We start from the raw sequence: 15,032 nt of genomic DNA on the forward strand, positions 1-15,032 counted from the left end.
TCCATCAAAGCAGTAATAATTATGTTTCTCACCTTGTAATGTCTTTCTGAGTTCAGCGACCAGTCAAGTCCACTTAAAATGCGAGGTCTGAAATCCATTCCAAATGTTCCAGATTTCGTACTCGCACTTCTTTTTTCTACATTAATTCAACAATAGAGGGTTTAAAACCGAAAAATCGTTTCGGGCATGCCTCTTGACTAAGGTTCAAATGGCTCTGAGCACTATGGGACTTAACTCCATGGTCATCAGTCGCCTAGAACTTAGAACTACTTAAACCTAACTAATCTAAGGACATCACACAACACCCAGTCATCACGAGGCAGAGAAAATCCCTGACCCCGCCGGGAATCGAACCCGGGCGCGGGAAGCGAAAACGCTACCGCACGTCCACGAGCTGCGGACGTTCACTAAGGCAACGTCCTTTGTACTAATATGTAGGGTATCCCTACTCTTCCTTCATTTCCATAGAAAACTGTTGCACCTGAAAGTCGAATAATGAGTGGGACTTGAGAAATTTTACTGTTCGTATCACCAATTTGTTTATGCGTTTCATACCTGCGAATTAGCACAAAATCTTCTTGGTGTACAGAGCAATTTATCCCTAGCTAGACTGCAACATTACGTGCAGACAGCCACTGCGGCTATGTACTTCCTTCATACCACAAACAGCGTGGGTAAACAGTAACGGCACCACGTTTCTGCCAGGCAGACTCAGTACATCAACCACCACATAGGCTTTATTGTATAGACAAACACCGCGGCTACCAAAATTCACCGGGATGTTTACGTGAGACTGTCATGTGAAATGTCCAGTGCCAGCCTCAGCATCCATGGCGCGCATGTCGTCGTCGGTGGCGCTACATTCGCGGGCACTACTTCATGTTTGCAGATCACCGGTCCGCCGGGAACGAAACAGGTATGCGTCCACCGGGCGTGTCCTTAAGAAGCTGCTGGTCAGTATTGTTCATACGAAGAATGCTGCTGCCAATCTCCCGCCAGTCGAGGTCCTGGGAGTACCCATATCACGAAGTAGGGTGGCGAAATGCCCTAGGGGTCACCCTAGAGTGAAGAACTGCGCGCCTGGGGCCTCACATTCGTGACGTCAGCAGCAGAGCCATAGGTCATCTTCGCGCTCTATACCCACTGCTTAGTCACGGTGTCACGCTGAGCCTAACAGTGATTCGACCAGCGCTGGAGTGCGCAGCCGTGATGTAGGGAAAGGCGGCAGATACATTCACCACGGCGCTGCAAACGGTCCAGAACCGAGCCCTAGGTCCATCTACGAGAAGGTGGGTCAATCCCGCAACGGGTTTGTCCGCGAAGTGGGCCATCAACAGCACCACACGAAGATGAGACGATGGCCTGACCTGCTTGAGATTAATTTTTATTTTCACTCCATCAGCCCAGACTGATTCATATAGGTAAGTTTCGTTTCTTTCTTGCACTGCTCAACATGCCGATCAACGATAGCTCACCGATGCAATGTCGCCTTGCGAGTCAGTTCCGTTCGCTGAGCCAACTGCATCCAATTCAGGAGCCTGAGATCCAACTACTGCTCCAATCAAGGACCTATGCTTTGCCATATCCTAACAATCTACAGTTCCAAACAGCTACTGCTACAGTGGAGATTCACCGCAGCAACCCCGTTATGTGCAGCCAGCGCCGTCCGATGTGGCCGAGCGGTTCTAGGGGCTTCAGTCTGGAACACTGCGACCGCTGAGGCACCAACTGTACCCTTATTACTCTTTGCAGAAAATCTTTAGTGCTCATTTGCACCGTAATTATACCGTTACGTCATTAGTGACACTCAGGACTCCCTGCTAGCCCTTCTCACATGTAAATTTCTTGGTTCCAATCCACTCAATAAACAAATACGTGACATCGTTCGAGATGCTACAAAAATTCCTGCTAACCAAATCCGAAGTCCAAAGTACTTCAGCTGCCACTGAGCCACTGTCTGCTCTGAGAACACAACAAATTTATTCGTTCCCAATACACGGTGTTCTGTCAATTTTTGCTTCAAACATTTCACCGCCTAGATTATGGATCTCCATTTCCAGCACCCCACAGCACAAATTAATGTTCCCCTTTCCATGCCGTAGTCTCCACAAGCTCAGGGTCTAACGATCACAGGACATCAAATTCTGGCGAGCGACCAGCTTTTGTCGCATTCGTATGCACCATTTGGTAGGTGATGCAATCTTCTCATGTTTATTAGTTGTATTTCTTTTGGAGAAGATACATATCTTATACTTTTGCACTGTTTTAAGGAAGGTCAAATCTAGCATTCGAGAAAGGCAGGGCTGGTAACGTGAGGTGTTGTCAGAGTGAAAGTTCACGGGTGAGTCCCCAGTAGACTGGCCCTACAGTTCATTTACAATACGCCTCCAGCCTAGTGGCTCAACAGAGCGAAGGGAAAGTATTTTATCACTGGGAAGCCAGCGCTCTCTCGTGTTCAGATAGCGCATTCTGTAGATAAAAATCTAATGCTTTTCGAAAGAAACATGGGATGCTGCAAAATAAGAGCCTAGCTCGAACCCAGCTTTTCCACTTTCTTAGAGGCTAACTGCTGGGAGGCTAAATACTAGACTGGTGAAAATGATTGTGACGTCAGGACAGATCGCAGGAAGAAGTTCTTTTGGAAAATACAGGTGAATCATACAGTTATTAGAGATTGTACGCGGCGGTTTTTCTTGGTGGGATTTTTGCGGAAGATGTCGTATTGCCATTGTTAGACTGAGTCTTCTTAAACTACGATTGGTTGTCATGTCTTATTTGGCGGGAACGAAGGACCAGGCTGTACGATGGAGTGGCGGCGTGGTATGAAGATCGGAGTAGTTCGTCTCGGGTCTTGGCGCTGAACGGCACCACTTAATGGATCGCTGTACGATGTGGTCTGGGAGTCCAGAGTTCGTGCTGATGATAGCACTACCATCGCCTTGTACTTCATGGAGGCTGTTGTGATGGCAACTCTCTCCACATCTCTTGATAAGTATTATTAGGAGTACTGGCATCTTAAGACAATCCTTGGTACGAATTTAGTAATGTCATTGCAGTTATATGTCCCACGTCCACCTGTAAATTGGTAGCTGCATGTGTTTCTCAGTCTGGCAGGTAGACATTGATTGTATTTGTTTATCAGAAACTCACATGTCATTTTAAAATGTCGTTTGCATCTATACGGGCACGTCCCAAAACACTGGAAATCACTATTATAACAAGCAGTTTCCTTAGTGTAAAGTATACATTGCAGTTTTGTAATGTTAATTCAAGAGTGTGAGTCAGCCTGATGATTTTTGTATTTGAGTTTTAAATGAGTAAATTAATGAGTTCATCTAAAGTCTTTTTCTGTTCACACGTTCAATTTATCCCTCATTTTTTAATATTTTGCAACTGTCCGCTTTAGGATCCTCGATTAGGGTTTTGTTAGTTAACCCGTTTGCACATAATAATTCAGTTTGGTCTGAAATGTGTGTCTGTCTGGTAATAAACTACTTGAGACAGACATGGTGCGCATTACAAATTGTCTTTGTCACAAAGCCACAGTCGTGTACATGTTATTGAACTCTAATAGGTGACGTGACCACCAAATACGCTTGATCTGAACCAGATGGGACACATCAAGGGCACTATGAGCGCCAGAGAGGTCTCAACAAACCACCGAACCATAATTTACAGGAATTGTTTGACGAGTGCACCGCCTACAAATGGGAAATATATCGCCAGTCTACCACAAACCATGCGGAATACCTAGATGCTGGCAGCCGATTTCGGAGGGATTTATGGATAAACAGATGCAAGATGGAATAATTGAAGAAAGTAGTAGCCCCGCCAGGCAGGAATAGAGATTGTGCAAAGAAAACAATGGATGGAACAGACACATAAATGCAAGAATCATAATGGGCACCTATACTTTGCCAAACATTGCAGAAACCTTAGATCACTGAGGCTTTTGATTCAATAATGGATTTGAAGAGTGGCTATAGCTGGATAGATGTTGCACCATGTTGTTGTGGTCTTCAGTCCTGAGACTGGTTTGATGCAGCTCTCCATGCTACTCTATCCTGTGCAAGCTTCTTCATCTCCCAGTACCTACTGCAACCTACATCCTTCTGAATCTGCTTAGTGTATTCATCTCTTCGTCTCCCTCTTCGATTTTTACCCTCCACGCTGGCCTCCAATGCTCAATTTGTGATCCCTTGGTGCACTCGTCAAACAATGCCTCAAAACATGTCCTACCAACCGATCCATTCTTCTAGTCAAGTTGTGCCACAAACTTCTCTTCTCTCCAATCATATTCAATACCTCCTCATTAGTTACGTGATCTACCCACCTTACCTTCAGCATTATTCTGTAGCACCACATTTCGAAAGCTTCTATTCTCTTCTTGTCGATACTAGTTATCGTCCATGTTTCACTTCCAAACATGGCTACACTCCATACAAATACTTTCAGAAACGACTTCCTGACACTTAAATCTATACTCGATGTAAACTAATTTCTCTTCTTCACAAACGATTTCCTTGCCATTGCCAGTCTACATTTTATATCCTCTCTACTTCGACCATCATCAGTTATTTTACTCCCTAAATAGCAAAACTCCTTTACTACTTTAAGTGTCTCATTTCCTAATTTAATTCCCTCAGCATCACCCGATTTAATTTGTCTACATTCCATTATCCTCGTTTTGCTTTTGTTGATGTTCATCTTATATCCTCCTTTCAAGACACTGTCCATTCCGTTCAACTGCTCTTCCAAATCCTTTGCTGTCTCTGACAGAATTACAATGAAATCGGCGAACCTCAAAGTTTTTACTTCTTCTCCATGAATTTTAATACCTACTCCGAATTTTTCTTTTGTTTCCTTTACTGCTTGCTCAATATACAGATTGAATAACATCGGGGAGAGGCTACAACCCTGCCTCACTCCTTTCCCAACCACTGCTTCCCTTTCATGTCCCCGACTCTTATAACTTCCATCTGGTTTCTGTACAAATTGTAAATAGCCTTTCGCTCCCTGTATTTTACCCCTGCCACCTTTAGAATGTGAAAGAGAGTATTCCAGTCAACATTGTCAAAAGCTTTCTCTGAGTCTACAAATGCTAGAAACGTAGGTTTGCCTTTTCTTAATCTTTCTTCTAAGATAAGTCGTACGGTTAGTATTGCCTCACGTGTTCCAACATTTCTACGGAATCCAAACTGATCTTCCCCGAGGTCCGCTTCTAGCAGTTTTTCCATTCGTCTGTAAAGAATTCGCGTTAGTATTTTGCAGCTGTAACTTATTAAACTGATAGTTCGGTATTTTTCACATCTGTCAACACCTGCTTTCTTTGGGATTGGAATTATTATATTTTTCTTGAAGTCTCAGGGTATTTCGCCTGTCTCATACATCTTGCTCACCAGATGGTACAGTTTTGTCAGGACTGGCTCTCCCAAGGCCGTCAGTAGTTCTAATTAAATGTTGTCTACTCCCGGGGCCTTGTTTCGACTCAGGTCTTTCAGTGCTCTGTCAAACTCTTCACGCAATATTGTATCTCCCATTTCATCTTCATCTACATCCTCTTCCATTTCCATAATATTGTCCTCCAGTACATCGCCCTTGTATAAACCCTCTATATACTCCATCCATCTTTCTGCCTTCCCTTCTTTGCTTAGAACTGGGTTGCCATCTGAGCTCTTGATATTCATACAAGTGGTTCTCTTCTCTCCAAAGGTCTCTTTAATTTTCCTGTAGGCAGTATCTATCTTACCCCTAGTGAGACAAGCCTCTACATCCTTACATTTGTCCTCTAGCCATCCCTGCTTAGCCATTTTGCGCTTCCTGTCGATCTCATTTTTGAGACGTTTGTATATAAAAAAAACAGCATTTTCGGCACCCTGGGTAGACTGCCAGTTCAGAAGAATACCATTCAGATTAAAAAATGCACATGCACCGTTTCAGAGATTGCTTGATGGAGTACTCAGAAGGTCAAATCCACGGGAATGCTTAGTGTATGTGGTGCCACAATCCATTCGAAAACCCACCAAGAATTTGTTAAAACCACGTTACGCAGAGTCGCAGCTCTTGCGATCTACTATTGGGTTAGGCCGCTATTAACAAGGTCGTCACAATATTTTGAGATATCAGTTTAGGCATCTATATTTTCTATGGTTTCTACGCTCGTCCGAAGACTGTCAATGTACCGCTTCTCGCCCTCCCTGAAATAAGGGTAAAGGAACGGACAAATAGGTTATGCCGCAGTTGTTGTTGTGGTCTTCAGTCCTGAGACTGGTTTGATGCAGCTCTCCATGCTACTCTATCAAGCTTCTTCATCTCCCAGTACCTACAGAAAGCTACATCCTTCTGTATCTGTCTAGTGTACTCATCTCTTGGTCTCCCTCTACGATTTTTACCCTCCACGCTGTCCTCCAATACCAAATTCGTGATTCCTTGATGCCTTAGAACATGTCCTACCAACCGATCCCTTCTTCTAGTCAAGGTGTGCCACAAACTTCTCTTCTCCCCAATCCTATTCAATAAATCCTCATTAGCTATATGATCTACCCATCTAATCTTCAGCACTTTTCTGTAGCATCACATTTCGAAAGCTTCTATTCTCTTCTTGTTCAAGCTAGTTATCGTCCATGTTTCTCTTCCATACATGGCTACAATCCACACAAATACTTTCAGAAACGACTTCCTGACACTTAAGCCTATACTCGATGTTAGCAAATTTCTCTTCTTCAGATACGCTTTCCTTGCCATTTCCAGTCTACATTTTATATCCTCTCTACTTCGACCATCATCAGTTATTTTGCTCCCCAGATAGCAAAACTCCTTTACTACTTTAAGTTTGTCTTTTCCTAATCTAATTCCCTCAGCATCACCCGGCTTCATTCGACTACATTCCATTATCCTCGTTTTGCTTTTGTTGATGTTCATCTTATATCCTCCTTTCAAGAAACTCTCCATTCCGTTCAACTGCTCTTCTAAGTCGTTTGCTGTCTCTGACAGAATTATAATGTCATCGGCGAACCTCGAAGTTTTTATTTCTTCTCCATGGATTTTAATACCTACTCCGAATTTTTCTTTGTTTCCTTTACTGCTTGCTCAATATACAGATTGAATAACATCAGGGATACACTACAACCCTGTCACACTACCTTCTCAACCACTGCTTCCCTTTCATGCCCCTCGACTGTTATCATTGCCATATGGTTTCTGTACAAATTGTAAATAGCCTTTCGCTCCCTGTATTTTACCCCTGCCCCCTTCAGAATTTGAAAGAGAGTATTCCAGCCAACATTGTCAAAAGCTTTCTCTAAGTCTATAAATGCTAGAAACGTAGGTTTGCCTTTCCTTAATCTTACTTCTAAGATAAGTCGTAAGGTCAGTATTGCCCCACGTGTTCCAATATTTCTACGGAATCCAAACTGATCTTCCCCAAGGTCCGCTTCTACCAGTTTTTCCATTCCTCTGTAAAGAATTCGTGTTAGTATTTTGCAGCTGTGACTTATTAAACTGATTGTTCGGCAATTTTCACATCTGTCAACACCTGCTTTCTTTGGTATTGGAATTATTATATTCTTCTTGAAGTCTGAGGGTATTTCGCCTGTCTCATACATCTTGCTCACCAGATGGTAGAGTTTTGTCAGGACTGACTCTCCCATGGCCGTCAGTAGTTCTGATGGAATGTTGTCTACTCCCGGGGCCTTATTTCGGCTCAGTTCTTTCAGTGCCCTGCACCTAAGATAATGCCGCAGTTCATGCACTGAAAATGAACAGGTTTTACCGACCGCATTCCTGCGAGTTAATCAGACAAGTGTATGGCTCAAAGAAGTGTGACAGGAAGGTGGTAACTGAGAGTGGTGTGGAGGAGCCACTCACCGGCGGGCAGCACCTGGAAGACGCAGGGCTCGGCTTGGCGGCCTACGGCGTTGCGCGCCCAGCACGCGAGAGTGCCGTAGTCGCGGTCGGAGGCGGGCGCGTAGCTGAGTTCGCCCGCGGCGGGCCCGCTGGCGTTGCCGAGGCGCGCGGGCGGCACGCCGAAGCTCTCGCCGCTGTTGTTGAACTGCCACTCGAAGGAGACGTCGTCGGCCGGGTCGGCGGCCACTCGGCAGCGCACGCGCACCGCCTCGCCCAGCGACGCGCCCACCAGCAGCGGCTCCTCGTGCGCGCACACCGGGGCGACTGCCAACAGAAACACAAAGTGGTCCACCACCTCTCCGACGTAAAGAAGGGAACAGTCCTAAAAATTTTACACCAATCGCACTACTGTGTCACTTTTGCAAACTGGTAGAGAGAATTATGTTAAACAGTCTGTCAAATGTTATTTGAGCCGTGGCGGCTCGGGTTTGATCTATCGAACGTACCGCGTATAATACAGGGTGATTCAAAAAGAATACCACAACTTTAAAAATGTGTATTTAATGAAAGAAACATAATATAACCTTCTGTTATACATCATTACAAAGAGTATTTACAAAGGTTTTTTTTCACTCAAAAACTTCAGAGATGTTCAATATGGCCCCCTCCAGACACACGAGCAATATCAACCCGATACTCCAACTCGTTCCACACTCTCTGAAGCATATCAGGCGTAACAGTTTGGATAGCTGCTGTTATGTCTCGTTTCAAATCATCAATGGTGGCTGGTAGAGGTGGCAGAAACACCATATCCTTAACACACCCCCATAAGAAAAAATCGCAGGGGGTAAGATCAGGGCTTCTTGGAGGCCAGTGATGAAGTGCTCTGTCACGGGCTGCCTGGCGGCCGATCCATCGCCTCGGGTAGTTGACGTTCAGGTTTCATAACTAACCTTTTTCGTAGGACTCTACATACAGTTGATTGTGGAATTTGCAGCTCTCTGCTAGCTCTGCGGGTCGCTTTTCCTGGGCTGCGAACAAATGCTTGCTGGATGCGTGCTACATTTTCATCACTCGTTCTCGGCCGTCCAGAACTTTTCCCTTTGCACAAACACCCGTTCTCTGTAAACTGTTTATACCAACGTTTAATACACCACCTATCAGGAGGTTTAACACCATACTTCGTTCGAAATGCACGCTGAACAACTGTCGTCGATTCACTTCTGCCGTACTCAATAACACAAAAAGCTTTCTGTTGAGCGGTCGCCATCTTAGCATCAACTGACGCTGACGCCTAGTCAACAGCGCATCAAGCGAACAAATGTACAACTAAATGAAACTTTATAGCTGCCTTAATTCGCCGACAGATAGTGCTTAGCTCTGCCTTTTGTCGTTGCAGAGTTTTAAATTCCTAAAGTTGTGGTATTCTTTTTGAATCACCCCGTATTATCGCTGTATCGCGGAGGGCAGAGAGAAGTGGTGCCCCCTCGTGGGGGAAGTGGGCGAAGCACCTGTGACAGTCTAGTATTTGGATTTTGGGGGCGAGCAGAAACTGTGAGATAGGCATTAGTGCGCGGAGAGTGAAGCCGTGTCTACCGACGCAGTGTGTGGTGGCAAGAGGAAAGTTTATTGTGGATTTTCCGTTTGCTTCTAGTGACTACATTCTCATCTCTATGGCTCTGTGACTGATGTGATGCCATTGCGAGCACAGTAGGTTTGGATATAATCATCATTTTGTTCTCAGTGTCCATCGTTCTGGCGATTACTGTGTGTGCTTGCCGTTGTGGTGTATTTATTGAGCAGTGTGCTTTGGACCTTACTGTTAGGAGCCCATTGCGTAAGGCCGCGTTTCCCCTGTGAGGACTTGCGTTCTGCATTTAAAAACTTTGTTGTTGTCAGTCACTGAATTGCTCAAATGCATTCATACTTCTCTCCTTAAGTGTTACTGTTTTACGCCCATCAGAATGTGAAAATGATAAAGGGCCTTACTATTACTGACCTTCTCGTGTGCCACTGACTTGGTTGTGTTTCTCAGCTACGTAATTTGTGCGTTTATTGTAACGAATCGATGTCTGTTTCTGATTAATGTTTCTCTGTGGCATTGAGTGTTAATCTTGTAACGAACACTGTTTTAGATATATTAATCGGTGAGTTGCAGGACATATCGTATTTGTGCCTCGCAAGTGGAGTGTGGAGGCGGTTTATTGGCCATGATGATACGTTGGTAGATCCATTTCACGAGTCCAGGCCAGTCACCCGGAGATTTAGAAGTTGTATGTTGTGTTAAATTACTACTCCTTATTTTAAGCGTAGTGCGCTCATGCAGGAAGTTTATGTGGTTTTGTGGAGATTGCGCGCTATGTTTAGATGACTCTGAATTCAGTGTGTTAAGTTAGTACTCCTTATCTTCAGCGTAGTGTGCTCATGCATAGGAAGTTTATGTGGTTTTGCGCAGATTGCGCGGTATGTTCAGATGCCGCTGAATTCACTGTGTTAAGTGGTGTCGTCTGAGGTGCTGGAAGTAGTGGATGATTTATGTCCTTATTACGTTGGTGAGTTGCTTGCCCTTTGTGTCACAGGTGGTGATAATTTCATTAATTTCGCCACCGGTCTTCGCAGAGGCTGCGGGAGGAACCGACGCACTGTGGCAAGCAGTTACGTAGTCGTGCCCGCCCACCGTAGTGGGCGTTGTTTACTAGCCTGACGCCTTCCTGTACTTGGAGGCGGGAGCGTGTTGACTGGTTTCTTACGGCTTGCAGTCTGGGAAACCGTGCGTTGGTGTACACGTGGAATACATGTTTTGCTTCCAGTACCTTGGAGTGGCTCTACGTGGGTAATGAGAACGACTTACGTTGTTGGTGGCTCAGGCCGAAAGTGGTTCATTTGCTAAACAGAAGGTGTATATGCATTTCTTTCCCATAATTCTGTAAACATGTTTAGGTGGCTGTGTTTTTTTTTTTTTCAGTCTATTGAATTGCTGTTCAGAGGTTACTATGTATGGCCATTAGCTTATACAGACATTTAATAACAAGGATGTGTATTGAATTCTGGTTTCAAGTTGTGTTGATTATGTGGGGATATTGCTTTGAACAGCCATTTAATTAATTAGTAAACAACTGAATGCTATTTGTGAGTTGAAGTTTATTGTGTTCCTAAACATATTATTTTTAGTAGTTCACTTACGCAGTTAGGCGATTTAAGAGGCCTGTTTTGTTGTTTCCTTTGAAAGTATTATCAATGTTATTAATAAAGAAGTGTGTTGTAAAAAAATAAACAGTGAATGAAATGCCTCAAATCCCTTTGGTCCACACCTTCCGTCATTCACCCTTGGGTGGTATTAACAAACCGTGAAAGCCCATTTCATTATTGATACCTTGCTTTTACCTCAGCGACCTCGATTCCGCATGGAAGATGGTTTGAAGCCCGTAGGGTGACAGGAGTGGTATTCGTCAACGTAACAGCAGCGTACGACACCGCCAATTACCGGTTACTGTTGGACAAGGTCTACAATCTAACCACAGATTTCAGCCTCACCAGTCTCATCGTCAATCTTCTCCAGAACCGAAGGTTCTTCGTCGAACTCCAAGGACAGAATAGCTGATGGAGTCTACAGAAAAATGGAAAGTGTGTAGGCGCCAGTTATGTTCAATATACACTATGTGAACAAAAGTATCCGGACACATGGCTGAAAATGACTTACAAGTTCGTGGCGCTCTCCATCGGTAATGCTGGAATTCGATATCGTATTGGCCCATCCTTAGCCTTGATGACAAATTCCAATCACGCAGGCATACTTTCAATCAGGTTCTGGAAGGTTTCGTCGGAAGTGGCAGCCCATTCTTCACGGCGTGCTGCACTGAGGAGAGGAATCGACGTCGGTCGGTGACATCTGGCACGAAGTCCGCGTTCCAAAACATCCCAGAGGTATTCTATAGCATTCAGGTCAGGACTCTGTGTGGGACAGTCCATTACAGGGACGTTTTGTTTAGTAACCACTCCGCCACAGGCCGTATATAATGTACAGGTGCTCGATTGTGTTGAAAGATGCAATCGATATCCCCGAATGCTCTTCAACAGTGGGAAGCAAGAATGTGCTTAAAAAAACATCAGTATAGGCCTGTGAAGTGATAGTGCCACGCAGAACAATAATGGCAAGCCCCCTCCACGAAGAACACGACCGCATCATAACACTGCCGTCTCCTAATTTTGCTGTTGGCACTACAACCCTCTTCAACTGTCGGCGGTCTCTGTCAGTCAACATACGAGGGCGGCCTGTACGCTTTTGTGCTCCACGAGTCCCTTCACGTTTCCACTTCACTATCACATCGGAAACAGTGGACCTAGGGGTGTGTAGGAGTGTGGAAATCTCGAGTACAAACGTATGACACAAGTGACACCCAATCACCTGACCATATTCGAAGTCCGTGCGCGGACCGCCTCATTCTGCTCTCTCACGATGTCTAATGACTACTGATATCGCTGATATGGGGCACCCGGCAGCACAATGGACCTAATACGAAGAGCTTATGTTTTTGGGGCTGTCCGGATATTTTTGATCGCATAGTGTATGTACTAACGACCAACCCATAGTCCCCAACTGCAGGAGTTTCTTGTATGCTGATGATCTCGCTCTAGCAACCCAAAGCATAAACTTCGATCCAACTGAGATCACCCTAAAAAGTGCTCTTAATGATCCTACAAAATACTACAATCAGCTTAAACAAAAACCAACAAAAACAGAAGTGTGTGTGTGCTTTCCATCAGAGAAACAGGGAAGTCACCCGCAGGTTAAAGGTAGAATGGTCAGCGATTAAATTGAAATACTGTGAAAATCCAAAATACGTAGGAATATCACATGATAGATCTCTGACGTTCGAAAAGCACTAAATGAATTTTTAATCAAATGTCTCCTCCAGAAACAACCTACTGAGAAATCTGGGCAGATCTCAATGAGGCAGTTAAGCTGAAACCATCCGAACTTCTGCAATGGCATTATACTACTCCACTGCAGAGTCTGCCTGTCCTGTTTGGTGTAAGTCAACATATGCCAGACGGGTGAATTTTGCCCTAAACTAACATGCCGAAATATAACAGGCTGCTTAAAGTCAACTCCAGTTGAATGGCCCAACCAGCTTGCAAAAGTTGCAGCACCTCCTGTTCGGAGAATAATAGCAGCAAACGGGGAAAGAACGAAACTGGAGCAGGAGAAAAAAGCATTCCATGGACGAGCACCAACATTACCCACAACGACTTAGATCAAGGAAAGGTTTCCTCAGAACATCGGAGAAACTAACAGCTTCTGATGAAGAAGCCACGCTGCAACTTTGAAGGGCTGAGACATCTCAGCCTCCTGGGTGGAAAGGATTTCCAGTATCTTTACTCCCTGGTCAACCTGGAACTCCTTGAATAGGCATGGGTTAACCTGTCAAAATTGGGACACATTTAAGGAAACAAAACTCAGTGTGTATGTTGGGAAGAACAGATTGTTCGACGTATGTGTCAGTGTCGACTGTGTCCAGCCACCCTCACGGAGGATGACCTTCACCAGGCAACGGAAAATACATTGGAAGTGGCAAAATATTTTGTCAAAGATTACACGAACTGTGATGATCTGTCAACAACTGTATAAAATGTGTTTTATATATGTTTCTGACACGAGAATGATAATAATAAACTCTCCGAGATCACCTCAAATACAGCGTTATCAACAAATCCCCCCCATTTTAAAGTCCTGACCTTCTCAAATACAGTATGATCAACAAATGGCCTTCCGATCTGAAAGTTACCTGAAAACATAGGTCGACAACTGGACGAAACAAACGGTTTGATTATTGTGAAAGCCGTAAGAATTTTATACAAAGGTTTAGAAGCGGTAGTTACAAATCTTGCCAACAAATGATTCCAAAATCCCAATACATAAAGGCTGTAAATAATAATCCAAAGGAAACAGCGATCAGCTTCACTACTGATGTGTGCAAGGAGCTTAGCGTGCTAAAGTCTAATGACATGAGCCAGAGGTAAGTGCTCACTGCCGGAAGAGAGACACATGGCCTAGCACTATGCCAAGTCGCCCACCTATGTGCCACGGCCTGTCTACCTGACCGGTGACCAGAGAGTTAGCATCACCAGATACCCTTCGGCACGTGGCGTACCTGATGTTTGTGGCGGCCACTCAACAACTAACCTGCACTGTCACATATGAGTATTGACGGAGTATTCACATGAAGTGTTGAGTGCTATGAACCATTCACAGAATATATACATCAGCCAGAAAGTAATGCTTTCTGTTTCTTTTCCTTCATTAAGATTGTAACGTAGTCATCCTGATTTTGGCGCACTTCCATAAACTTTCCTCAACAGAATGACTCAGTAACAGTGTCCTACATAAAGAAACGGTAACACTATTTTTTTTTGAGTCATCATTCTTCTGACTGGTTTGAAACGGCTCGTCACGAATTTCTCTCCTGTGCCATCTCAGAGCAATATTTGCAACCTAAGCCCTCAATTATTTGCTGGATGTATTCCAATCTCTGTCTTACTATACAAATTTTAACCTCTACATCTCCCTCTAGTACCATGGAAGTAATTTCCTGATGTCTTCATATGTCCAATCATCCTTGTCAGTGTTTTCCACATATTCCTTTCCTCTCCTGTTCTGCGCAGAATCTCCTCATTCCTTGTCTTAGCAGTCCACCTAGTTTTCAACATTCGTCTATAGCACCACTTGTCAAACGCTTCGATTCTCTTCTGCTCCGGTGTTTGCACAGTCCATGTATCACTACCATTCAGTGCTGTGTTCTTTTTCAAGTTATGGCCTACGTTTGACACCAGTAGACTTCTGTTGGACAGGAATATCCTTTTTGCCAGTGCTAGTCTGCTTTTGATGTCCTCCTTGCACCTTTCATCATTGATTATTTTGCTGCCTAGGTAGATTTCCCTAACTTCATCCAGTTCGTGACCATTAAGTTTCTCGATGTTCTCATTTCTGCTACTTGTCATTACTTTCGTTTGTCTTCGTTTTACTCTCAATCTATATTCTTTACTCATTAGACTGTTCATTTCATTCAGAAGATAATGTAATCCTCCCCCCCCCCCCCTTTCACTCAGGATACCAATGTCATCAGTGAACCATATCATTGATACCCTTTTATCTTGAATTTTAATTTCACTTTGAACCTTTCTTTGAT

At 44.2% G+C, this 15,032-nt stretch overlaps 1 protein-coding gene across 1 annotated transcript in view; it reads right to left on the reverse strand.

Moving 5' to 3' along the window:
* LOC126260324 (hemicentin-2-like) overlaps window positions 1-15,032 on the reverse strand; it is a 432,251-nt gene that overhangs the window by 144,149 nt on the left and 273,070 nt on the right. Inside the window, exon 9 of the mRNA XM_049957649.1 lies at window positions 7,867-8,169. Within this exon, the coding sequence (XP_049813606.1) occupies window positions 7,867-8,169 (303 nt within the window). The remainder of the gene's footprint in view (window positions 1-7,866; window positions 8,170-15,032) is intronic.

Source organism: Schistocerca nitens, chromosome 5 (assembly GCF_023898315.1).
Source record: "Schistocerca nitens isolate TAMUIC-IGC-003100 chromosome 5, iqSchNite1.1, whole genome shotgun sequence".
NCBI lineage: Eukaryota > Metazoa > Arthropoda > Insecta > Orthoptera > Acrididae > Schistocerca > Schistocerca nitens.